The 27277-nt window shown below is 48.6% G+C and overlaps 1 protein-coding gene across 10 annotated transcripts in view; it reads left to right on the forward strand.

Annotated features, from left to right (window-relative positions):
- LOC127033274 (zinc finger protein RFP-like) overlaps window positions 1-27277 on the forward strand; it is a 168571-nt gene that overhangs the window by 123687 nt on the left and 17607 nt on the right. For 5 of the 10 annotated variants that reach the window (XM_050921168.1, XM_050921175.1, XM_050921177.1 and 2 more), the window contains exons 8-10: window positions 1060-1155; window positions 3568-3798; window positions 5355-5377. In XM_050921168.1, the coding sequence (XP_050777125.1) occupies window positions 1060-1155; window positions 3568-3798; window positions 5355-5377 (350 nt within the window). Of the gene's footprint in view, window positions 1-1059; window positions 1156-3567; window positions 3799-5354; window positions 5378-5959; window positions 6076-8068; window positions 8120-11541; window positions 11721-12300; window positions 13085-27277 lie in introns of those variants that run through there. The other 5 variants (XM_050921176.1, XM_050921171.1, XM_050921173.1 and 2 more) reach the window with 5 other exon arrangements.

The following is a 27277-nucleotide window of genomic DNA, read 5'->3' on the forward strand; positions in this document are numbered from 1 at the left end:
CAGTTTATGGAGTGGGGTGGGGGTGCTGAGCTGCACCCCTCTTACCCCTGTCACCGCCCCCCAGAGCTGGGGCCCGGAGCAGGGACGTGGACAGCGGTAAGGCGGCCGTTCGGCTCCCCGGCGGAGCCCCCCACCGCACCCGTGGACGATCGGCCCCCGGGCGGAGCCCCCACCCCGCTCCACCGCCGAGGGAAAAAGAGGGAGGAGAGGCACTGAAGGGGGAGTGACCTGACGAAGCTCACAAAACAGCTCAGTGACAGAACCAGGAATTAAACCCTGGCCTCCCAATACCCATCCTAATGCTCTAGCCACTAGACCACACAGCCTCTCACCGCGCCTGTCAGGCAGGGCTTTACACTCACAGTATAAACCGCTCAGCACGGCTGAGTTTTGACAGTATATTAACCATGTCATACTAATGGTGATGTTAATAAGGCAGTGCACTGATATGGGTCAGTGCTGAAGAGAGATTGTTCATTTTGCAGTTATCACGTCACAGTACATAAACCGGATTAGTGTTTTTGTGCACACTACTATAGTAGCACTATCTACATTTTTTGTATTATTTTTGATACTGTCAGGATGGAAACTCCAGTATAAGATTGCTTATTTCAGCAGTACTCAAATGTGCCCTAGAATTTTAAACTCTGGTCTTTTCAGTGGTGTTGGCATTGCCATTGGCATGTAGGGAAGTACTGTTAGTATTTCTGCTTCACTTTGATAAGTACTTCTCAGCACAACATTTTTAGAATACTAATGTTCAAACTGGGTACCCCTCTGTTCCAAAATGTAACCGTGATGCCATTATCAAAATCTGAACTATTGAAGTCAGATGGCTTATTAGAAGTGCTGTAAGTTCTTTGGGGGCAGGGACTGTCTTTTTGTTCTGTTTGTACAGCACCTGGCATTTTGGGGACCTGGCCCATGCGTGAGGCTTCTAGATGTTATGATAATACAATTAATAAATAATGAATAATAATCTCCCACCTCTCAAGAGGCAATTGTGACAGCCTGAGAGGGACATGCTGACCCTCTCAAACGTTGTTTTTCTTGCCTCAGGATCAAATTCAAACCCGACTGAACATCCTGAAGCAAGAGAGAGAAGAACTTCTGGAGTGGAAACAGGATGGAGAGACACAAAGCCAGGAATATCTGGTAGGTCCCCATTGTTATGGTCCAGCAGTTCCATCAGTCAGAATTGGTATCTCTGTGTGGGGAGAGTGTCAGCCCTGGTCTATACACGGCACTGCCTGATTTAGCTATGGCTACATCTACGCGGCACAGCTCTGGGGGCGACCTGCAGGGTATGTGTAACTACACAGCACAGTGAAAAGGAGGCTGTGTCCACACTGTGGTGTGGTGGGTGAATGAAAAGACTCCAGCAGGGGGAGGCAGCAGATCTGCCGGAGCCTTGTCCCGCTTCTGGAGCCTTTCCCTTTGGTGGGGAAAGGCTCTAGTGGCGTGGGGGGGGCAGCGGGACACTACACTGCTCTTTTTAGCAGTGTAAATGGGGAAGGCCCTCCTTGGGGGCGTATAGAGCCATGTCCATAAGGTTTATACCCAGAGGGTTCTGGCATATCGTGACTCTACTTGCTTAAGCCATGCCTTGCCATCTACACTGCTATCTATGCCCAAGTTAGCAGGGGAATATAGTGCACGTCCTCTACACACCACCATAACATTTGTGTAGTACAGCTGTACCTCAAATCACTTTTTCATGTAATGTCTTTATACTGGTGTAAACCCCTGACATGCAAACATTGTAAACCTAATTTAATTTGACCCTAGTGTGGTGTGGAGAGTTCACCTTGTCCAGTTAAACTGAGATAAAAGGTGCTAACCAGGAGCAAGGTTGAAGTTGATTCAGGGTTAGCTGTAATGTATTGGATAACTCCCAGAAAACCTCAAGCGCTTTGCCTCTTGTAGACAGCACCCTTACAGGGTGTGATCATGTTTGTTTTTGTTTATCATCCCTCTGGGCTGATTCCTCCACTTGCTTCCAGTTTCAACTCTTAAGCACTGATCTTATTCCTCACGCGTCAGTGGGTCCAAATCCAGCTACAAACAGTGATTTGAGGGGAGCTAGTTTTCAAAGACACGTATGAGTGATTAGGTGCCTAATTCACATTGACTGTCAATGGGACATAGGTACCCAGTGGCTGTTTTGTATCACTGAAATCCTCCCCCTGAATCTCCATCTATAACCACCAGACACGACTGGTTTCCTCTGGGACAATGTAATGTACAAAATGCCGGATGAAACATGTAAGAGCTGGAGAAAAAGCAAGGATTTTGCACAGTATATGTTGTACCTGGCGTTTTGTGTGGATAGCCAGCAGAACTTTCCTTCAGTCTTCTCCACAGCTCTCTGCCAATGTATTCCTGATATGGAGTCAGACCCCCCCTTCCAACCTGTCTGCTGTGGGAAGACTAGATGATCAGCAGAATATACTAAGCCACTCAGACCTGAAGACTCATCATTTTAGAGATATTGGGTAACATTTTCAAAAGTGCCTAAGTGATTTTGGAGCCTAAAGTTTACAGTATTGCAAGTGGTTAAGGACCAGATTCTCAAAGATATTTAGGCCCTTAAAATGCAGAGAGGCCTAGTGAGATTTTTCAAAAGCAACTAAGTAGCACCTAACATCCTCTGTAGTTAAGGGGACTTAGGCACCTAAGTAATACTGAAAATCCTTCTCAGGACTTTTATGTCTCTTTAGACACCTAAATATCTTTAAAAGCAGCTCCTTACACACTTCTTTTAATTCTGTTTCAGCTCGTAAATGATTTTGCTGTTTCTGAAAATTTACCCTAAGTTCTATTTTCAAAAGTCACTTTCAAAGAAACGTAGGCTCCTAAGCACAAAAGTAACTTTGAAAGTGGGAACTGGACTCCTAAGTCACCAAGGCACTTTGGAACATGTTATTCATTCAGGCCAGCTGAGAGACTATCCGAAAATCTTCTCTCTAGAAACTATCAGGCATTTTCTCCTGAAATCTCAAACGTATGTTTGTAGTAGGTTGATATGAAAAGAGGTTTAAGAACTGTTCCTGTCAGGGACATGGGGAGAGTCTGGGATGTCCAACTTTCTCATCTGTGAAAACCGGATGCTGAGCGCTGGAACCTGCCCCGTCCCAGGCTCTGCCTCTTTCCCTCCAGGCCTCACCCCCTAATCCTCTTTCCCCCTCACTGTCGCTTGCTGCTCTCTCCACCTCCCTCCTCTGCCAGCTGAGCTGGGCTCTAGGGGTGTGGTGGAGGTTACTGGGGTGGGGCGGGGCGGGGCAGGGGAGGGAAAGCCATGCTTTGCAGGTAGAGGGGTGATTGGGGCAGGATGGGGGAGCTGCCCGCACTTCTCTCCCTGGTCCCCGAGCCATCCCTGAGTGCTCCTCCAGGCTCCCCTGGTGTTGGAAGCCAGTTACTCTGGGTAACCGGACTTCTAATATCCAGTCAGCGGTGCCGACCGGACACTGCAAGTTTCCCTTTTGACTGGACTTTCTGGTCAAAAACTGGACATCTGGCAACCCTAGTCCCTGACCTGTCCTTTTCCTGTTTGTCCCTTCATTACAGGGAAAGATAGAAGCTGAGAGGCAGAAGATTGTGTCTGAATTTGAGCAACTGCGGCAATTCCTGGAGGAACAAGAGCGACTGCTGCTGGCCCAGCTGGAAGAGTTGGACAAGGAAATTCTGAAGATACAGGATGAAAATGTCACCAAACTATCTAAGGAGATTTCCCAACTCAGTGATTTGATCAGTGAGATAGAAGAGAAGTGTCAGCAGCCAACGAGTGAATTCCTGCAGGTGAGACAGTTAGAAACACCCAGATCCCTGCCCAGGCAAGGGAGAGATTCTGAGTGATTAGCTTTGGAGTTTATTAAGTTCTTGGAAAGGTCCCCCTCCCCAATGGAAACTGTCAGCGTGTCCTTTAGCAAAGCGAGGGAAAACAAAGTTTGACATGTCTCATATTTCCAGTGTGGAAACAGTTTTGCTGTTTTAAAGGCAGACGTCTCAGACCTTTTTGATACATCATACGTAAGCCCCTCTCCTTTTCAGTTTAAAGCAATTTTTACAAAAAATTCCTGGGTTATACAAAAAAGTAGTATTCATTTTTTTTCTGATTTTCATCCTACTTTTGTATCATTCAAATATATATAAAAAACTTGTTTTATTAGGAAAATACAATCCATTGCACGAGATCTCTGTATTACGATAATACATTACTCTGTGTGTATATGCAAAGCTGCCTGCTGAAGTAAGAACGTATTGTTCTAGAAGATACACACAATAACCAACAGTCATGTACACAAGTTCTGAAGTGCGTGTGCATCTGAACGTACTGATGAAGCTCACCCACCACATACACATTTCAAACTGTTAGCAGACAATGGGTTAAAGATTTGATGCACTAAAATGGAAATCTGTATCAGAATACATTTCAGAACACACAGAAGTATTCAAAAAGGTTATAGAAACAAAAACAGGAGCCAAGGATGAAGTTGAGTGTATGCGCTGCAAATGGGCTGGCCCAATTATCAAATGTGAATATTTATAGGCTAATAGTTCTAAGTCTACACCGGTAAACTGTTGGTTCAAATGACAAGTTTTATTTGGGGATTAGAGATGTATTGTTTTCTTAAACTTAAGGGGGCATTGTGTTTTGAGCTCTGTTTTAGTTCTGCAGCAAACCACAGTGATGAACGGAATTCAAAGCATTAATCTACTGAATACTTTTTTCCCACGTTTCCATCCACCAAAATAAACCTGATATTTACCTAGAAAAACTAATAGTTATTTTGCGCTGATTTCCATCTGTTTTTGTTGTTGTGGTAATTTTTCCTAGGAATTTATCAGTGTGTAACTAGAATCAAAATGGAAAATGAAGGGCCCTAATGATCTGGAAGCAGTAAACGGCACAACTCCAGTGTCTAGGAAGTGGGAGATGAGGAAAGCAAAGTTCTTTGCAGGGCCTATTATGAAATAGGAATGAATCCAGTTTCCAGAATTGCTGACCAGAATTGCATAAATGGAGCTTTTAGCTTGAGAAAGGCAAATGCTCCGGACTCAGCAGTTGCATGTGGAAGTCCGGGATTCATGTGTCTGATGAGTCTGTTTGAGCAAGTGCCATTGCCACAGGCACAATAGAATTTAGAAGGAGAAAACCCACAATCGTGGTGCGTGCTTAAGGGTCCCATTCTACTGAAGTCTGTGAATGGAATTTTAAAGGTGCAACTACAGAGAATTGCATCTCAAGCTCAACTAGGGGTGGCAAAGTGAGTCCTCTCCAGAGCAGGAGCGATGGCCAGCTTCTGGTTCGTGGGAATGAGCTTTTTTTTTCTTCTCCCCTCTCTCTCTTCTAGGACATCAGAAGCACCTGGAGCAGGTACGTAGCTCCTTCCCACTCCCCCTTACGCTTCGTGATGTTGGAAAGGGATTGGATCCCCCGGGTCAGATTTTGTAGGGTATTTAGACACCTGACATGTAGTTAGGCACTTACCTGCTCTGGAAAATTCCACCAAGCAAGTTAGGCACCTCCCATTGCAATCAGTGGCAGTTGGGAGCCTAGCTTGGTTAGGTGCTTTTGAAAATCCCAGGAGGCACCTTTTAAAATCAGGACTTAAGTGACTTGCCGAAGGTCATGCAGGGAGGCTGTGGCAGAAAAGGGAGTGAAACATAGGTTTCCAGAGTCCTACAGCAACCCCTTAATCACTGGAGCACCCTTTCCCATGAGATTATGCCCTTCTGTCTGAGGGGCAGCTTGTGGACCCCTTACTCTCTTTAACTCCCATTTGAGGATCTAGGCATTTCAAAACTGCAGAGAGGAGGGCAATTGACTCACCAGTGGGAGTTAGAGGCTCACAATGAGCCCACGAGAGAGCAGCCTCTGGTAGCTCATTCTCCCAAAAGACAGAAAAGATTTAGAATGGCTGGTTTTGTTCTGTCTTGTCTTATTTTCCCCCTCTAGGTGTGAGAAGCTGAAGTTCGAGAAACCAGTGGCCGTGCCAGAGGACCTGAGAGAGAGAGTCGGCGTCTCTTCCCAAAGAAATGTTTGTCTGCAGGAGGCTCTGAAGAAATTCAAAGGTAACTTAACATTTATCTGGCTTCGTGCTACGGTGATGATACATCGAGATACGCCTCTGACTGTGGAAGGAGATTGACTCTGGCCTATTAGTTCTCAGCTCGTCCCAGCTAGACATCTTTGTGGGTGGGATGGGGAGGGCTCAGGGCTGATGCCAGTTCTCCAGGCCTCCACTTGGATTGTCTCAGACCCAACTCATGGTGTCAAAATGGGTCACTCAGAATTTGAGACACACAGTCACCAGATATTATAGAAAATGTTGAATGTAACCTCCATGCCTGGGATTTTCCAGGGGACCTACGGGATTTAGACACCCATCTCTCTCTCTCTCGCTCTCTCTCTCTCTCTCTCTCTCTCGCTCTCTCTCTCTCGCTCTCTCTCTCTGACCGTCAATAGGAGTTGGCCATTACATGGCCTCAGCCCTTTTGAAAATCCCAGTCTGTACCTCACGTTCCTCCATCTGTCAAAAGGAGGAAATAGTGGCCAACCTACCTTGTTGTGCTAATTAGTGAATGCCGTCCAGTGCTTAGGGAACCTTGGAGGAAGGTGGGAGATGGAAAAGAGCAAGATGTGTATTTTGGATGGTGATTTCACTTTAGTTTGGTCTTGCTGGAAATGTCTCCCCATTCGAATCTGCCTCTCAGTCTATGGTCTTTTCCTTTGGGCTGTCTCAGAATTACAGCATCGTTTCATGCAGTGTTGCTGTAGCCCTGTCAGTCCCAGGATATTAGACAAGATGGGGGAGGTAACAGCTTTTATTGGACCAACTCCTGTTGGTGACAGACAAACTTTTGAGCTACACAGACCTGAAGAAAAGCTCTGAGTAAGCTCCAAAACTTGTCTCTCTCAAGCACAGTTACATTAATTAGCAGTAGGAATGTCACCAGAGTTAATACAACATGAAATCACCTCTCCAGTCCTTCCTTTCTCTAGAGACCCTGCCCTCTGAACTGACTTCTGAGCCCAAAGGCAGAGAGAGAGGGTGAGGGCTAGATTCACAAAAGGACTTGGGGGTCTACCTGCCATTTTAGGCACCTGAATCCCAGAATAAGACCACACTGGGATTCACAAAGCCCCCTGCTGAGCTGCCTAAAATCACTCATCACCTCTATTTTTGCGGTAAATGTTCCCTAGGCATCTGTGTTTCTGCTTCTGTGCATCCGCACTGCAATTGTAGTCTAGCAGTCCAGACACATAAGCCCCAGAGAGCTACATGAACTGGGGAAAGACAGGCGTTCCTCCTCCTAAATCACCTACAGGGCCTAATCTGAGATGCCTGCTCCGAGCACACTTACTGGCTCAGGTCCTATATGTGAATTTACCCAAAAGAACCAGGCCCTAGGGAAAGGCGAGTACCCTTATCATGTATAGCTCCGTGATTAGGGTTAAGAGATGGGATGTGGGAGACCACCAGTTCAAATCCCTTGTTCCTTGGTGAAGAAGAAATTCCTACAGGGGTCCAATGTGGCCTCTGTCTCCACTTTTGAATCTGATCCACTGCATATAAATAATTGAGCAGAGGGAAAGGCTTCTGGGTCTCCCACCTCCCAAGGGCGTGCTTTAACCACCGAGCACAGGTACCGGAAACCAAGAGAGGGCTCGCAGCTGAGAATCCCACACAGAGGGAGGCACCTACGGTGCTGCCAAGACTCAGTCGCCGAACTCCCTGAGATGGCCAGGGCTTAACACCCCCCATGCACCGCCATCCCCAGCACTTTGGCATTTCCCACTGGCTGGCGTAAGCAGGGAGTCGCCTAGCATGCTGGCTTTTGTGAATCTCATTCCAAGGCGCATCTCTCTCCCTGTTCACGGTACAGGGAGCCTGACTCAGGCTTTGTGAATCACAATGGCGTTCTAGGTGCCTAAAAGTTCGATGTTGTGATGCTGAGTGTCACCTTGCCTAAGTTTCTTTGTGAATCCAGCCCCGTTTTCATGAGGCTATTTGCCTGCAAGAAAGGGGGAAATCAGCTCTCCTTTGATCTTTTCTTTCTCCAGAGACACTGCCCTATCAACTGAACTTTCTGATCTCAAAGGCAGAGAAAGGGGGTAAGTTTTCATGAGGTTATTATCCTCCAACAATTATTACTTAAAATCTCAGGATTCATTTTTTAGAAGAAGCTTCTGAATTCAAACAAGAGGTTTCCACCAATACAGAGTCATGGATCCCAAGGTTAGAAGGAATCATTATATCATAAGAACGGCCATATTGGGTCCCACCAATTGTCCATCTAGCCTACTATCCTGTCTTCCAACAGTGGCCAATGCCTGGTGCCCCAGAGGGAATGAACAGAACAGGGGATCATCCAGAGATCCATCCCGTCGCCCATTCCCATTTTGTGATGTATCAACGTGCACATACTATTTACAATTGGAAAGTAGGGTATATTCAGGTCACATTTTGCTCTTCTCTCAGTAATTATAAGGACTAGAAATTTCCTTTTATTTTTATTTTTTATCTGAAAGACAAGCTTCGCTGCTGGAAAACGTCATTAGCACAGAGTGCAGGTTGACCATCAGTGCCTTGTACTTTTCCAGAAGATGAAAGCAACCTGTATTTCAACCTCAGAAAACTGGGAAATAAAGAGTTAAGGAAGCATCTCCCACCAGCTCCTGTGCTATCCTCCCCTAGTGTCAGGAGCATGGACTCATGTGCTGGGCTCCATCCATCCCCAGCTGGTGGAAGCTCCCTTGGGGGAGACCATGCTCAAGCCAGTACTGAACCAGGCAGAGAATCGGGACTGCAGCAGCATTCAAAAAAGCAAACAGAATTTTGGGAATCATTAGGAAAGGGACAGAAAATATCATGTTGCCTTTCTATAAATCCATGGTGCACCTACATCTTGAATACTGTGTGCAGATGTAGTTGCCCCATCTCAAAAAAGATATATTGGAAAAGGTTCAGAAAAGGTCAACCAAAACAATTAGGGGTGTGGGACAGCTACCATATGAGGAGAGATTAATAAGATTGGGACCTTTCAGCTTGGAAAAGAGATGACTAAGAGGGGATATGACAGAGGTCTATAAAATCATGACAGGTGTGGAGAAAGTAAATAAGGAAGTGTTATTTACTGCTTCTCATAACATAATTACTAGGAGTCAACAAATGAAATTAATAGGCATCAGATTTAAAGCAAACAAAAGGAAGTATTTCTTCACGCAACACACAGTCAACCTGTGGAACTCCTTGCCAGAGGATGTTGTGAAGGCCAAGACCATAACAGACTTCTTTTTTTAACTAACTAAATTTCTGGAGGACAGGTCCATGAATGGCTGTTAGCCAAGATAGGCAAGGATGGTGTCCCTTGCCTCTGTTTGCCAGAAGCTGGGAATGGGTGACAGGGGATGGATCACTTGATGATCACCTGTTCTCTTCATTCCCTCTGGGGCACCTAGTACTGGCCAGTGTCGGAAGACAGGATACTAATAACCATTGGTGGATACATTCATGGAAGATAGGTCCATCAGTTCAAGGAGCATTGTCTCTCCCTAGGGGTTGGTGCTCCCTGTGGTACTGGGAACTGTACCTTTCAGTGGTTGGGCTTCCCAGACAGGAAGGAGGAGCATGGCAGAAGCTCTGTGATACAGAACCCTGGATAAAGAGGGTTTCATTCAAGCAGCGTGCTCCCAGCAGGATTACTGAACACCACAACCGTGTTGTGTCCCCCTCCTTGTCCCTTGAGCACCAGTGGAGGCTGGGGAAGGGGTTCTCTTCTGATCTCATAGTCACCTATCTGTGTCCTTTCATGGCCCCCAGCAACAGCATCTGAATACCTGGCATCTTTTATGGCCATTTGACATAAAGGGAAGCTGGAATGCAGCAAGAGGAAGGGATATGCCTGAGGTCACAGAACAAGTGAGTAGCGGAGTGAGGAATAGAGCCCAGGAGTCCTGGCTTCTAACCTCTAGACCATGCTCCCTCCCCAAAATGAGTGTAGTGCACTGAATGGACTTTACACATCCCGGTGCTGTGGAGAATTAGTGCCACCGAAAAGGCGAATTCCCAGTGCAATTGGACTTGCCATTGTCTTCTGAGGACCTCAGGCCGCAGACAGCGACGTGGACGGCTTAGCCTGTCCCGAGAGCAAACACTCCCTTTTCACCCACTGCATATAGGGAAACTGAGGCACATACAGGCTTCCTAAAAACAATTACCAAAAAATCCCAGTTTGTCACCCTCCCGCCCCAAACAGTACCTCTTAGATGCCTGGCGGGAACAACAGGGACTTTCCTGCTCAGCTTCAGCCAACAGGCAGCTCCCCAAGACTGACTGTCAGGGCCCACCCCAGCCAGCCCGGGGCTACTGGGGAGCGTGAGAAATGGTCCTAGTCTGCGCCAGGGTTGAGCTCTGCCTGGAAGGGTCTGTCTGCACTGCAGAGTGAAGCCTGGGGATCGGCACCCAGGTTAGCCTGGGCTGGGTGCAAGGAGCCATGCTGCTGAGCCTGACCTCCCTTAAACTGTGTTCTCACTGGTGCTGGCGAGTCTCTAGGACTTCTGGGAACGCATCCCATGGCTGATGGTGCCACCGTAAGCTGAGCTATTCTGTGTTTCTTTCCCAGTGATTCGTGGGGTACCCGGTCTGTCTTTCACAGGGGAATTGTGGGAAGGCATTGAGGGCTATTTTCCCTCAGATCAGACTGGCAGTGACAATGGGGGGCAGGGTTTTCACCTTCCTCTGCAGCTTGTGGATGCAGGTGAAGTACCAGGATTATTTGGGGGTATCTCACTGAATCATTTCTCTGCATTGTGGGGCCTCGGGCACTGGTGCACCTTTGTGCCTCCTCTTCTCAGCCTGTGGCACATATATAGTCCCGTTTGCTATAGGCTGTCGTGCTTTGGGCTAATGTTGGGGGTTGGGTTAGGTTAGGTGGGCGCTGGGTGGGGTTGGTGGCCTGTGCTATACGGGGGTCAGATTAGATGACCTGGTTCCCTTCTGGCCTCAGATTCTCTGACTCTCAGCACTGGAGTGGTTTAGCCTGCACAGAGGCGCCGACTTCCCCAGTTCCCAGGGGGGTTCTTGATCCTCGCTCTGCCCCAGGCCCTGCCCCCAAGCCCCCACCCCTACCCCTACCCCATCTCTTCCTGCCCTGTTCCATTCTGCCCCCTCCCCCGCCTCTTCCTGACCCTGCTCCTCTCCCTCACCCTCAGAACCTCCTGCCCACCTCTGAACAACAGATCCGTGGCAAGAGGAAGGCACCTGGAGGGAGGGGGAGGAGCTGATTGGGGCCCGTCAGCAGGTGGGGGCTGCTGTGGGGAGAAGGGGAGGAGCTAATCACAGGACCAGCTGGTGAGTTCAGAGAGTCAGTGCCTATGCTGGGTGGAAAGCACCCCTGAACTCAGATGAGGTGTTTATGCATCTCTACAGGAAGGGCATTCGAGTTAGCAGCTGTGTACGCACCTGGGTTAACTCTGCAGTGAGGACAGACCTTAACACTCTTCTCCTGTGTGTGTGTCTCTCTCCCCTCTTGCAGTGCAGGCCACTCCGGATCCAGATCTGGCAAATCCTTGTTCCATCGTGTCCACAGATGAGAGTGTGATACAGAAATACCAAGACACAGGATATTTAGTGCCACAGAACAGGTTTTACCCTGCTGCCTGTGTGCTGGGCTATAAGGGCTTCACCTCGGGGAGATGTTACTGGCAAGTGGAGGTGGGAAACAAAGATTTTTGGGTTTTGGGCATTGCCAAAGAGTCTGTGATACATGGGGGAGTGATAAGCTATACACCAGAGGAAGGGATCTGGGCTTTGCAGAATACAAAATATCAGTACTGCGCCCTCACCTCCCCTAAGACTGCTCTGGGCCTACATCATAGACCCAGTAACATTGGGGTTTATCTGGATTACGAAGGGGAGAAAGTTACATTTTATGACATTACATCTTCTGGCAGAGAGCCAGTCTTTACTTTCACATCCTCTTTCACTGGGAAGATCGTCCCCTTCTTTGGGAACCGGCGTGTACAATATCAGAAACAATTTGTTTTTTATCCCTAGGAGCTATACGATTAAAACCATGACAGAGGTGTGGGTATCACTCTCAATATGAGATATCTAAAAAAGAGCAAAGATGTGGGAAATAGATAAATTATGGCTATCACACATTGCCAGCCTTAAACATATGAAAATGATGTGTCAGGCTCCCCAAAATCATGTTTGTCTTAATCTTTTTTAATATTACGTTATTTTTCACTGCCTTCTGGTTTCTGACCTTTCTGGATGTTCTTGTTTCCAGTCTTCAGACTTTTCTACACAAACATGAAGGCTGGAAATGTATCTTTAATGTAATCTGAGCTCCCTCAAATCTATCCACTCCAGCAGCTGGGACTGTAAGAAAAACACCGAGTGTTGCAAGACTTGCAATAAATTGGTGATGAGAGAGGACAAGATTGAATTGCTCGGCATTATACTGGTGACAGGAATTTCTCAACCCTTTTCCATGCCTGTCTCTGTAACTCTGTGATCCTCCAGGCACACGCAGACTGGCCAACCAGGAGCCACTCCCAGGGTCACAGCAGAGCCTGCCTGTCTTAGGGCAGGTCTGCACTTAAAATGCTGCAGCGGCACTAACATACTGGTGCCACTGTAATACTTCAGTGAAGACGCTGCTACGCCGACCGGGGAGCTTCTCCCATCAGTGTAATTAATCCACCTCTGTAAGAGGCGGTAGCTAGGGCAACGGGAGAAGCTCTCCTGTCAATGTACTGCTGTCTACACCGGGAGTTCTGTTAGTATGACTGTGTCACTCAGGGGTGTGGATTTTCACACCCCTGAGTGACAGTTATACCAAAGTAAGTTTACAGTGTAGACCTGACCTAAGTTCTGACTCAATCAGGGTCATCCATCAAAGTCCTCTGCTCTTTACTTATGAATGTAACAAGCATAGTGATGTTCTGCACACCCACCCCCAAGCTTCCTATCTCAATGCTCCTATTTTGCTCTGTTCAGTTATTTGGGTGCTGTAGATTCAGATGAGAAAATTTGCAGAATAAAGTTTATTTCTATCTTCTGGTCTTGGACTTCCTTCCCTTTCGTTTCTTTTTCGTCTTCAAGATCATAACTTAAAACTGTGCCTCTGAACGCCAATAAATGGATATAATTAGATGTCATTTCCCCCCTATCCTTTACACAACTTTCCAGTTTACTGAACTGCAAAGAGAGCGGCTCAGATGCACAAAGGGACTTAAGCAACTAAGGCCTGGTCTATACTTCAGAGTTAGGTCAAAGTCAGGCAGCTTACACCGACCTAATAATGTCAGCATACTGCATACTACAGTGTGCCTTCCACCAGCATAACTCACCTGCTATGTCGACTGAATAGCTCCCCCTCCAAGGCCACGTCCAGACTAGAAATTAAAATCGATTTTAGATACGCAACTTCAGCTACGTGAATAACGTAGCTGAAGTCGAATTTCTAAAATCGAGGTACTCACCAGTCTGGACGGCGCTGCATCGATGTCCGCGGCTCTCCGTGTCGATTCCGGAACTCCGTTCGGATTGATGGAGTTCCGGAATCGATGTAAGCGCGCTCGGGGATCGATACACCGCGTCCAGACTAGACGCGATATATCGATCCCCGAGCAATCGATTTTAACCCGCCGATGCCGCGGGTTAGTCTGGACGAGGGCCAAGAGAGGTGCAGCACTTATGTCAACATAGGTCAACACAGTGGCAGTGTAGACGCTGCGGTGCCTACACCAGCTTAAGTGGCCTCCAGGAGGTGTCCCACAATGCCCCATTGTGACCCACTCTGATCACTGGTTTGAACTCCGCTGCCCAGCAGCCAGGTGCACAGGAACAAGCCCCTCCTGTTTAAAGACTGGGAATTTTGAAATTCCATTTCCTGCTTGCTCTGCATGGAGAGCTCCCCTAGCAACTACCCAGCTGCACAGGCCGACCACAGGCTCCCAACACTCTGCTGCCTGCACTGCACAGGAGGTGGTGGATCTCCTGGGTCTGGGGAGAAGAGGCTGTGCAGGCCCAGCTCCGATCCAGCTGTAGAAATGTGGGTGTCTATGACCAGATTGCTCGGAGCTTGGGGGAGAAGGGCTTCAAGAAGGTCCTGCAGCACTGTCCGGTGAAAGCCACGGAGCTGTTCCAGGCATACCAGGAGGTGAGGGAGGCCAACAGTCGCTCTGACGTGGCTCCACAGACATGCTGTTTTTACAAGGAGCTGCACATTATCCTCTGCAGCGATGCTGTGCCACCCCTGAGCCCCATGGATACTGGAGGAGTTGGAGTCATGGGCCACCGCAGGGAACCCTGAGGATGAGAATGGGGGACATTCGAGCAGGGGATCAGTTGTCAGATTCAGGGCTTAAATTCAGCTGGAGCTGTCTGGAGCGGAGCGCTGGTAAATATTTTCAAGCCCCCTGGAGTTTTTATAGCATATTGGAGGAGGGCATGGCGGGGCTCTGGGAAATGCTCTATAAAAATTTAAACCCTGATCAGATTAAACTCTGTGGCCCAATCTATAGTGGAACAAGACTAACACTAAATAACACCACCTTCATTCTAGGGTTTACATACAGTAGCCCTCAGCTTTAATGCTGTAGAACACTTTTCCCAATCACAAAGGTACTTTATTTGTGTTCAGATTTAAAATAGAAATGTCACACTCCTAGCAAAAGGTGACAGGAATGCCTCAGTCTGTCATAATATGCTGCCCCTGGCCCAGAGCATGAGAAAAGGTAGAGGTAGCACCACTGGAATAGGGGAACCCCTATCATCACAATTTGTTACCCTGGGACCAGGAGATAGAGAAAGGTGGAGGATGGGGAAAGGTGACAGGTAGCAAATTGTAATGGGAATGCTGCCTCGACTACAGGATGGGCAAGGCAGAGGCAGCACATTGTTTCATGGCAGTAAAAGACAGACTAGAGATGTCAGTAACTACAGGTAGCAAATTGTGCAGGCAGCAGTTTGTAGTGTTACACTGGCCAGGAGAGGGGTGGTGAGCAGCCTTCAGAGCAGACGGGATGGTGGACTTTAGTGGGGGTTGCCTAGGGTACAGTGCTGGGTTAATTCAGCCCAACAAATAACCAGAGGAACCTAGGGTCACCCTGGAAGCGCATGGCAGAACCAGGTCTCCCGGGCTAGCACCCTAACCCGCCCTTTCACTCAACAGGGATACTCAGAACTAGCTGTACACAAGGGAGTCAAAGACAGAACAGATTTAAATGCCCCAGCATCAAGGTACAAGCCAGTGACTAACTGAGGGGGTTGGAGGTGTGAGGTGTATGGATTTATTAAGGGGGGACTGGTCGGCCTTTGGCTTGACCTGGGCTGGTATCCACCACCCCACCCCACTGCCAACTTCTGGATCCCCTGTTGCTGATGGAAAGCAGGTTCCAGTTCTGGTGCCTGGCCCTGGAGGATGCTGGGGCATCTAGGGACCAGCCCTCAGTACAGCTCAGAGTCTGCTTCGGCTGTCTGGGGAAGAAACAGCCGAACCGCCCACCTTTCCGTGGTACATATTTTATCAGCTCAATAACTGAGCAAAAATGTCAAAAAACCTCACATAAAAATGAAAAAAAACATTAATGAACCTGAGTACAGCAACAAGATAATTTAAACCATCCCAAATAAATTAAATGGCACCTTCAAAGCGCTACATAACACTCTGGGAAGGCGGCGAATTCATGGAGCTAGCAGTTCCGCAGTCCTAGGGCATCCTTCACCTCAAACACCAAACATTTCGGTCCCAGCCAAAGAGTTGATAGAGGGAGGGTCAGACGAGTCTCTGGTTGAAGTGAAAATTGCCGTCAGAGCTGTAGGTTCCATGAAGGCAGCCTGCCCAAATTATGGCTGATTAGGTAACAGCCAATCTGATCCCCATGTCACAATGTCATGTTCCAATAAGGCTGGTTGCACTGAACGGTCACACGACAAACGTAGGTGAAAACAACAGGATTTCTCAAGGTTAAATGCCTGAAATACCTGCATGCATGACAGCGAGGCTGTTTGACGTAGGGTTGTTTGAGGTACCCCAGCAACTACTCTATAGGCGCTATGCTCGTGAGCTCATATGCACAGGCGCCAACTTTGTCATTTCCTGGGGGGTGCTCAACCCCCGCTCCGCCCCTTCCCACCTTCATCACACCCGTGCCCCATTCTGACTCCTCCCCTGAGCTCGCCCTGCCCTCTCTCTGTCCCCTCCCCCCAGCGCCTCCTGCACACCGCTGAACAGCTGATTGTGGCAGGCGGGAGGCACTGGGAGGGAGATGGAGGAGCTGATCCAGCCCCAGAACACCCACGGAGTCAGCACCTAGCTCACATGCGTTAAGGTTGATGGACTTGCAGGCTCGCTAGCGGTGACTCACTTGTAGTGTCAGATCTTGGACGCCCCACGTTGCTGACTCCTATCTCTCAGTGGCCAGCTGGGGGGTGAATGAAGCACAGGGCACTTCGTGTGGCATGGCCAGAGGCCAGCAGCCAGAGCAAACCAGCCTAACAAGCCAGAACAAAGGTTTCTTCTTTTCCTTTGGCTTTTGCAGATGATGACCCAGTTGGCCCCTCCTCCTTGGAACCTCAGGGCTCCCGTGGCCAATCAGAATGGTGCACTCTCCTTCTAAGGTCACTGGCATCACTCAAGGGGGTCTAATTAGGACATATTTATGCAAATGAAGGAGCTCCTCATTCCAGTAATTTCAGGTTGCAATACCCTTGCATCCAAAAATACACATGGGGCTGCAGGCCTGTAGGTATCTGAGGCATTGGAGGTTGTGGGTCAGTCCCCAGAAATCACTTCTTAAAAACGCAAAGCCAGCAAAAGTTGGAACTGGAAAAGAAATAGGGAAAAACCCATTCCACATCCCCTCAGCCACAGCCAGAGAGGGATTGATCCTCATCTTTCCACAGGTCCTGCTCCACAGAGAGATGCTAACAAACCACACTCTGATATCTGGAGACTCAGCGATTCAGTTTGGAGCAGATTTTTGTGTGTCACAAAAGCAGGTGGCATCTCAGACTGGAGCTCGATTAGAGCAAAGAGTCTTCTTCCTACAAACCACAATTTTTGCATTCAGTTTTTTCAAGCAGGCCCATTTGCCTCACAGATGAAGGTAGCATCCCATAATTCCTCACTGGATGGGCAGGGTCACTCTAGACCTAGCTCCGGGCTCCCATGCTCTGGGTATCTGTTCCTGATGAAAAGTTGAAGGCAGAATCTTCTCCTATTTTTACTGCTGTACGGAGAGAGAAGAAACTTGTAGGGAGACCCCAGGTAGGGAAGGAGAATGGGAATTCAGCTCCGGGTTTCCCCCTGTCATGCCCCCGATGGACCCCAAACTACACTCTGCACAGAAACCCCCTATCCTGACAATGGGCAGGCCTCCAGGAGAGAGCACAACAACCCTACACACCATCTCCAAGGGCTACGGGTGCAGGCCTGCACTCCCGTCCCCAGAGTCACGCTAAGGGGCTTCCAGTGCGTGCTGAGACTCTGGCCGAGCTTTGCTCTCAGGGGTGACCTTTGGTTGCTGTTTCGGCTCTTTGGGGTTCCCTGCGTTTTGAGCAAAGGCAGTGCGTCTTACAGATTCCCAGGGAGCCAGGGAAGGGGGATGGCTGGGGATGGCATCACAGATTTCCACAGGCCCAGGACTTGTCAGGCCCAGAGTAACCAGCAGTTGGCGCTCATCTCCAGTCACTGCTCCTCTCCCCCTATAATGCACTGGGGCATCTGGGCTCAGGTCACCGAGGGGAGTATCCGCTGGGCCATCCTCTTGGGGCAGCCACAGTTTTTTGCCTTGAATCTCTCCCCAAGGGCCTCTGCAGAGACCTGGCCTCCAGAGGAGAGGAAAGTCTGAGCCAGGATGTGGACAGGAATGGGGCACAAAGGCCAGGCACTCTGCCAGGCACTGCCAGCCCTGCACATCACACAGCAGCTGGGCCTTTCACTTGTAATGACATCAGCCTGTGGAACTCACTGTCACTGGATACCACCATGGCCAGAACATCAGATTCTCTGACGGATTGGCCATTTCTGTGGGTCACACAAATACCCAGACTAGAACAGTTCACACTGATGATGGGCAGGGATATTGACCCTTCTGCTACAGGGCCTCACCCCATCTTTGAAATTCCTCCCTCCCTCCCACTCCTGGATAAGGCAGGCTACTCCCTACCTGTTCTGACACCGCACTGTGCCCCGGAAGGGAGTGGAGGATGCACACAGGGCTCCGCGCATTGCCCTGCCCCAAGCACTGGCTGCGCATTCCCACTGGCTGGCTCCCTGCCAATGGGGGGGGTGCCTGCGGGCGAGAGCCTCGCGGCACTGCTTATGTTCATCCACCTAGTAGCTGGACCTGCTGCTGGCTGCTTCTGGGGCGCATCAGGGTCCATGGTGCCAGAACAGGTGAGACGCCTGCCTCTGCACCCCAGCTGCACCACTGATCGGGAACCACTGGAAGTAAACCTGAGGCGCTCCCCAACCCCACCCCAGCCCTAAGCCCCCCCAAACCCAGAGCCCCCTCCTGCACCCCAAACCCCTCATCCCCAGCCCCACTCCAGAGCCTGAATCCCCAGCCCAGAGCCCCCTTCCATACCCTAGACCCTTCATTCTCGGTCCCACCCTGCAACCCTCACTACCTCTGCCCCAGTCCTGAGCCCCTCCCACACCCCAAACCCGTCATCCCCAGTACCGTTGGGTTGCAGGCATCCGCAATTTTCTTCAGCTGGGTCGCCAGATAGAAGTTTGAAAACCACCGACCTAGAGCAATGTGTGCAATACTGGTCACACCATTTGAAAAAGGACATTGCAGTATTAGAGAGGATTCAGAGAAGGGCAACGAGAATGTTGAGGGGCCTGGAAAAACTCTTTTGGTAAGAAAGATTCAAAAGAACGGGACTGTTTACCTTGGAAAGGAGATGACTAAGAGGGGAGAGGCTAAAAGGGTATAAAATAATGAATGGGCCAGAGAAGACTGGGATCATCTTTTTTGCCTGTCTCATAACACAAGAACAAGAAGACAGTCAATGAAATGGAAAGGGATCAAATTCAAAACCAATAAGAAACACTTTTACACAAAACCCGTAATTAAACCATGCAACTCATTGCCACATGGAGTTTTTGAGGCCAGTAATTTAGCAAGATGCAAAAAAGGGATTGTATATTTGATATGAATAACTGGAAACCCCAGTTATAATAGTTAAGTTAATGCAAATAATTTTTTTGGAAGGAACACATTGGTCAAGGCTTACAATGATCTCTAACTATTAGGGCTTAGTAAGGCTCTTATATAGCGTTTTCCTCCACTAGATCTCAAAGTGCTTTACAAAGGAGGCCCAGAAAGGGTCTTGGCCTTAAACCTCAATCTGAGCCTGGGTTTATTCTGTGATGTAGAAAGAAAGCTGCCAAGCCTGCTCCCAGCAAGCCTCTGTTGGCTTCTTTATGTATATAATTGCCTATTCATCTCTTTAAGTAGCATGTTGCTTGTTTGGGGGCTTTTCTGGGGGGGGGGGGGGCTTCTGGTGTGTTGTGTCTGTGTTGATGGGCTGTTTGTTTTTAGAATTTCCCGCCGCAGAGCGTGATAGGCTCCCGGTTTGTCAATCTGCTTTGCAAGGCGGCTTGCTGGATCTGGCAGGAAACGAAACTTATCCTGTTACGCGGGCTGCAGGGAGCCATGGCTGCTGCAGGAAATCCTCTGAAAAGCCTCCGAGATGAAGCTACTTGCTCCATCTGTCTGAGTTTTTTCACGGATCCAGTGACTATAGACTGCGGGCACAATTTCTGCCGAGCCTGCATCGCCCAGTGCTGGGAGAGACCAGACACAGACATCTCCTGCCCTCAGTGCAGAGAGACCTTTCCCCAGAGGACCCTGAGGCCGAACAGACAACTGGGGAACGTGGCAGAAATAGCCAAGCAGCTGAGTGTCCCAGCAGCAGCAGCAGCAGCAGGAGGTTTGTGCAACGCGCACCAGGAGCCTTTCAAACTCTTCTGTAACCAGGACCAGGTTCTCATCTGTGTGATCTGCAGGGAGTCCCAGGCTCACCGCGCTCACAGGGTGCTCCCCATAGAGGAGGCTGCCCGGGAGCACAAGGTTAGGCCACGGCTGGGCACGGGGCTGGGAGTGGGAGTGGGAGCGGGGCCGGGGGGAGCCCAGGCCACAGCAGATGTGGCTGCAGTGGCGCTGGAACAGTTTATGGAGTGGGGTGGGGGTGCTGAGCTACACCCCTCTTACCCCTGTCCGCGCCCCCTCACCGCCCCCCAGAGCTGGGGCCCGGAGCAGGGACGTGGACAGCGGTAAGGCGGCCGATCGGACCCCCGGAGGAGCCCCCCACCCCACCCGCGGACGATCGGGCCCCCGGCGGAGCCCCCCCTCCACCGCCCAGCGGAAAAGAGGAAGGAGAGGCACTGAAGGGGGAGTGACCTGACGAAGCTCACAAAACAGCTCAGTGGCAGAACCAGGAATTAAACCCTGGCCTCCCAATACCCATCCTAATGCTCTAGCCACTAGACCACACAGCCTCTCACCGCGCCTGTCAGGCAGGGCTTTACACTCACATTATAAACCGCTCAGCACGACAGAGCCAGTGCTTGGCAGTGCCCAGCTGGAGCATTTCATATCTGATGACCGCTGGCGGCTGCCTGGAAGCAGCAGTAACATTGTCAGCAGCGTTCACAGTGGGTTCATTTCCTGTTACTGTCTGAAGCATAAGATGCACTCAAAGATTTCTGCTTAAAAAATGATGGTTAATCTGCTTAACTTTTTCCTCAAGGAAAAAACAGGGTGATGAATTCTTGTTTTCCCTGGCTTGCTGAATGCTTCAGGAGCAGCAAAGTGACCAGCCGAGTGGGGAGTTGTGGGAGGCAGAGCCCTGCGTGGCCCTGCCCACTCACTACCCCCAGACCCCTCCTGATTCCCACCAGCCTGCTGCATCTCTTCCAGGAACCTGGGGCTGGCGTTGGCACTGCCTGGTGCTCCTGGGGCTGGGGACGCTGAGGCCTGTGCTGCCTGGTGCTCTGGGGCGGAGGGAGCAGCTGTCACGGGGTGGGGGACGGCGGCTCAGGTGGGGATGGGGCCTTTGGCAGAAGGGGCTGAACTGGCGTCCCCGAGCCAGTGATTCATGTCCTGCCCACGCATACTTCAGAGTTTTGCTTTGGGTTTATGCGTCCAATTGGACCACAAACTCGATGCAGTGGACTGGAACCTTAAAATGCCTGTTGGACAGAGCAATTCACTCGGGGCAGAATCCGCTGTGCTGTCTGCACTGTAGCTTTCAGGACAAAATGGACTGTATTAGTGCCACAGTAAGATTAAAGGAAGAAAAAGGCTGATCCCCAGGACTGCGTTGAGTCTCAGTACCGGAGCACCTCGGAAGTGCTCCTTGTCCCCATGCCAAACAATGGAACACAATATTTATGAACCTTGTGAGTGTGTTGGGTTTTTAACCAGGAGTCCCTTTCTCCCAAGTGTTCATTAGGCCCCAGAGTTTAATATACACTTTAAAAAAAAAAGGTGTTTTAAACACTCTTACCAAAACTCCCTTCCCTGTAAGTGGCTTGGCTCCCTGTCGTTGAATGGGAGCAGAACACCCTATCCTGTACTGCTGGAAAATGGATATGACTTCAACCCATTGCCCTGCAGCACTTGGCAGTCAGAGGCTTAGGGATCTCTAGAGCATGGGGTTGCATCCCTGACCATCTTGGCTAATAGCTATTGATGGACCTGTCCTCCATGAACTCATCTAATTCTTTTTTGAACCCAGTTATACTTTTGGCCTTCACAACATCCCTGGCAATGTGTTCCATGGATTGATCGTGTGTTGTGTGAAGAAGTACTTTTTTGCTTGTTTTTAAACCTGCTACCTGATCATTTCCCCTGGTTCCTGTTCTGTGAAGGGGTAAATAAACTTCCCTATTCATTCTCTACACCATCCATGATTTTATAGACCTTTATCACATCCCCCACCCCAACTCCAGTTACCTCTTTTCCAAGCTGAACACTCCATCTTTTTAATCTCTCCTCATATGGAGGCTGTTCCATACCCCTAATGATTTTTATTTCTTTCGCTGGACGTTTTCCTATTCAAATATATCTTGTTTGAAATGAGACCAACAGAACTGCATGACGTATTCAAGATGTACCATGGATTTATATAGTGGCATTATGATACTATCTGTCTTATTATCCATCCCTTTCCTAATGGTTCTTAAAATTCTGTTAGCTTTTATGAACAGATGTTTTCATAGATGACTCCAAAATCTCTTTCATGAGTGGTAAGAGCTCCTTTAGACCATAGCATTTTATATCTATAGTTGAGATGGTGATTTGCAGTGTGCATTACTTTGCATTATCAACAGTGAAATTCAGCTGCCATTTTGTTGCCCAGTCACCCATTTTTGTGAGATCCCTTTGTAACTTTTCACAGTCTGCTTTGACTCAACTACCTTGAGTAATTTTGTATCATCTGCAGACTTTGCCATCTCACTGTTTACCCTCTATCCCTGATCATTTAGGAATATGTTAAATAGCACTGGTCCCAGTATAGATCCTTGGGGGATCCTGGTATTTACCTTGCTTCATTGTGAAAACTGACCATTTATTCCTATCCTTTGTTTCCTATATTTTAACCGGTTACCCGATCCATCAGATAAGGTTATCGCTTATCCCATGACTGTTTAGTTTTCTTAAGAGACTTTAGTGTGGGACCTTGTCAAAGGCTTTCTGAAAGTCTAAGTACACTATATCCAGTGGATCATCCTTGTTGACACCCTCAGGATTCTAATAGATCAGTGAGGCATGATTTCCCTTTACAAGAGCTGTGTTGATTCTTCCCCCGATAAATCATGTCTGACAATTTTGTTCTTTACTATAGTTTTAACCAATTTGCCTGGTACTGAAATTAGGCTTTGTCTGCAATACAGCCTGTGTCGCCAAAACGTATGTCGCTCAGGCCTGTGACTACTTCACCTCCCTGCAGGGCCAGTTCCATAGCTTTTGCCGCCCCAAGCCCAAAAGAAAAAACAAAAAATGCCTCAATCGGGAACTGTGAGGCCACTGCTTCATTCTTTGGCAGCAATTCGGCAGTAGGTCCTTCCCTCCGTGACGGACTGAGGGACCCACCACTGAATTGCTGCCAAAGAGCCAGACGTGCTGCCCTCTTCCAGGGGCTGCCCCAAGCACCTGCTTGGTGGGCTAGTGTCTAGAGCTGGTCTTGCCTCCCTGAGTCACATAAGTGTTCATGTGCACAGTGCTATGTCAGCAGGAGAACTTTTCCCACCACCCTAAGCTTCTGCCGCTCGTGGAGGTGGGTTTATTACGCCGACGGGAGAGCTCTCTCCCATTGGCACAGAGCGTCTCCACCGCGTGCACTGCAGCAGCACAGATGTATCGGTACAGCTGTAGTGCTGTACTTATCGCACAAGCCTTTAGGCTTACTGGCCTGTAATTGACAGGATTACAATGGGAGATGCTGTTGAGAGGGGTGTGTCCTAAGCCCTGCCCCCCTCAGAGTTTGATGCAGGAATGCGCCTGTCTCTGTGATCTTAGGCATCTAAGCTGTTTCTTGCACGATGGAGTTCTGCACATGTCAGTCCGCACAAAATGGCCGGGGAGGAGGCAGCAGACCTTGTTCATAACAGTTAACCTGGGGGAAAGGTGCTCACGTGGCAGGAGACCCTAGTTCAAGTTCTCCCTCTTCCCGATGAGGAGAAGGGATTTGAACCGGAATCTCCCACGAGACAATTGTGACATTGCCAGAAGCACCATCTGAGGGACAGGCAATGTATATAAATACATCTGTGAGGACAGATTCCTCAGCCCCCTGACTCTCCCAGACATTGTTTTTCTTGCCTCAGGAACAAATTCAAACCCGACTGAACACCCTGAAGCAGGAGAGAGAAAAACTTCTGGAGTGGAAACAGGATGGAGAGACCCAAAGCCAGGAATATTTGGTAGGTCCCCATTGTTATGGTCCAGCAGTTCCGTCAGGTCAGAGTTGGTATTTCTGTGTGGGAAGAGTGTCAAGCCTGGTCCATACACAGCACTGCCTGATTTAGCCATGGCTACATCTACACGGCACAGCTCTGGGGGAGCGACCTGCAGGGTATGTGTAGCTACACAGCACAGTGAAAAGCAGGCTGTGTCCATGCTGTGGTGTGTAGCTACATGGGTGAATGAAAGGCTCCAGCAGGGGGAGGCAGCAGAACTGCTGGAGCCTTTCCCCACTTCTGGAGCCGTTACCTGCAGTGGGTAGGCAGTAGGACACTACACTGCTAAAAATAGCAGTGTAGATGGGGGAAGCCCTGCTTGGGAGCATATAGAGCCATGTATGTAGGGCATATACCCATAGGGTTCAGGCATATCGTGACTCTACTTGCTTAAGCAATGCCTCACCGTCTTCACTGCTATTTATGCCCATGTTAGCAGGGGCATATAGTGTTCGTCCTCTACACACCATAACATTTATGTAGTACAGATGCACCTGAAATCACTTTTTAATGTAATGTCTTTATACCGGTGTAAACCCCTGACATGCAAACATTGTAAACTTAATTTAATTTGACCCTAGTGTGGTGTGTAGGGTTCACCTTGTCCAGTTAAACTGAGCTAAAAGGTGCTAACTAGGTGCAAGGTCCAGTTTAGATCTAGGGTGACCAAATATCCCCATAAAATCAGGACTGTCCCGATATTTAGGCGTTTGTCCCACATCCCGACGCAGTTTGTCCCGATATTTCGCACTGCGGTTTTGGGGTTTTTTTTTTGCTCCGCTGGTGACCCCCCACATGCGTGCTGATATTTTCTTCCTCTCATCTGGTGACCCTACTTATATCAGGGTTAGCTATGATGTTGTAGATAACCTCAGGCACTTTGCCTCTTGTAAACACACCCTTACAGGGTGTGATCATGTTTGTCTTTGTTTATCATCCCTCTGGGCTGATTCCTCCACTTGCTTCCAGTTTCAATTCAAAGCGCTGATCTTATTCCCCACACATCAGTGGGTCCAAATCCAGCTAAAAACACTGATTTGAGGGCAGATTGTTTTCAAAGGCCCATATGGGTGTTTAGGTGCCTAATTCACATTGACTGTCAGTAGGACTTAGGTTCCCAGTGGCTGTTTTCTATCTCTTGAAATCCGACCCTGAATCTCCATCTATAACCACCAGACACGACTGGTTTCCTCTGGGACAATGTAATATACAAAATGCCGGATGAAACATGTAAGAGCTGGAGAAAAAGCATTTTGCACAGTATATGTTGTACCTGGCGTTTTGTGTGGATAGCCAGCAGAACTTTCCTTCAGTCTTCTCCACAGCTCTCTGCCAGTGTATTCCTGATATGGAGTCAGACCCCACCTTCCAACCTTTCTGCTATTGGAAGACTCTAGATGATCAGCAGAATATACTAAGCCACTCAGACCTGAAGACTCATCATTTTAGAGATGTTGGGTGACATTTTCAAAAGTGCCTAAGTGATTTTGGAGCCTAAAGTTTACAGTTTTGCAAGTGGTTAAGGGCCAGATTCTCAAAGATATTTAGGACCTTAAAATGCAGAGAGGCCTAGTGAGATTTTTCAAAAGCAACTAAGTAGTACCTAACATCCTCTGTAGTTAAGGGGACTTAGGCACCTAAGTAATACTGAAAATCCTTCTCAGGACTTTTATGTCTCTTGACACACCTAAATATCTTTTAAAAGCAGCTCCTTATACACTTCTTTTAAATGGGTTTCAACTCCTAAATGATTTTGCTGTTTCTGAAAATTTACCCTAAGTTCTATTTTCAAAAGTCAGTTTCAAAGAAACATAGGCTCCTAAGCACAAAAGTAACTTTGAAAATGGAAATTGGACTCCTAAGTCACCAAGGCACTTTGGAACATGTTATTCAATTAGGCCAGCTAAGAGACTATCCAAAAATCTTCTCTCTAGAAACTATCAGGCATTTTCTCCTGAAATCTCAAACGTATGATTGTAGTAGGTTGATATGAAAAGAGGCTTTAAGAACTGTTCCTGTCAGGGACATGGGGAGAGTCTGGGATGTCCAACTTTCTCATTTGTGAAAACCGGACGCTGAGCGCTGGAACCTGCCCCGTCCCAGGCTCTGCCTCTTTCCCTCCAGGCCTCACCCCCCAATCCTCTTTCCCCCTCACTGTTGCCTGCTGCTTTCTCCACCTCCCTCCCCCTGCCAGCTGAGCTGGGCTCTAGGGGTGTGGTGGAGGTTACTGGGGTGGGGCGGGGCGGGGCAGGGGAGGGGGAGCCATGCTTTGCAGGTAGAGAGGTGATTGGGGCAGGATGGGGGAGCTGCCCGCACTTCTCTCCCCCGTCCCCGAGCCATCCGTGAGTGCTCCTCGAGGCTCCCCTGGTGTTGGAAGCCAGTTACTCTGGGTAACCGGACTTCTAATATCCAGTCAGCAGTGCCGACCGGACACTGCAGGTTTCCCTTTCGATGGGACTTTCTGGTCGAAAACTGGTCATCTGGCAACTTTAGTCCCTGACCTGTCCTTTTCCTGTTTGTCCCTTCATTATAGGGAAAGATAGAAGCAGAGAGGCAGAAGATTGTGTCTGAATTTGAGCAACTGCGACAATTCCTGGAGGAACAAGAGCGACTGCTGCTGGCCCAGCTGGAAGAGTTGGACAAGGATATTGTGAAGATACAGGATGAAAATGTCACCAAAGTGTCTGAGGAGATTTTCCGTCTCAGAGACTTGACCAGTGAGATAGAAGAGAAGTATCAGCAGCCAACAAGCCAATTCCTGCAGGTGAGACAGTTAGAGACACCCAGATCCCTGCCCAGGCAAAGGAGAGATTCTGAGTGATTAGCTTTGGAGTTTATTAAGTTCTTGGAAAGGTCCCCCTCCCCAATGGAGACTGTCAACATTTCCTTTAGCAAAGCGAGGGAAAACAACATTTGACATTTCTAATATTTCTAGTGTGGAAACAGTTTTGCTGTTTTAAAGGCAGACGTCTCAGATCTTTTTGATACATCATACGTAAGCCCCTCTCCTTTTCAGTTTAAAGCAATTTTTACAAAAAATTCTTGGGTTTTACAAAAAAATAGTATTCATTTTTTTTTCTGATTTTCATCCTACTTTTGTATCATTCAAATATATATAAAAAACTTGTTTTATTAGGAAAATACAATCCATTACATGAGATCTCTGTATTACTTTAATACTTTACTCTGTGTGTGTATATGCAAAGCTGCCTGCTGAAGTAAGAACGTATTGTTCTAGAAGATACACACAATAACCAACAGGCATGCACAGAAGGTCTAA

This window comes from Gopherus flavomarginatus, chromosome 12, assembly GCF_025201925.1.
Source record: "Gopherus flavomarginatus isolate rGopFla2 chromosome 12, rGopFla2.mat.asm, whole genome shotgun sequence".
Lineage (NCBI taxonomy): Eukaryota > Metazoa > Chordata > Testudines > Testudinidae > Gopherus > Gopherus flavomarginatus.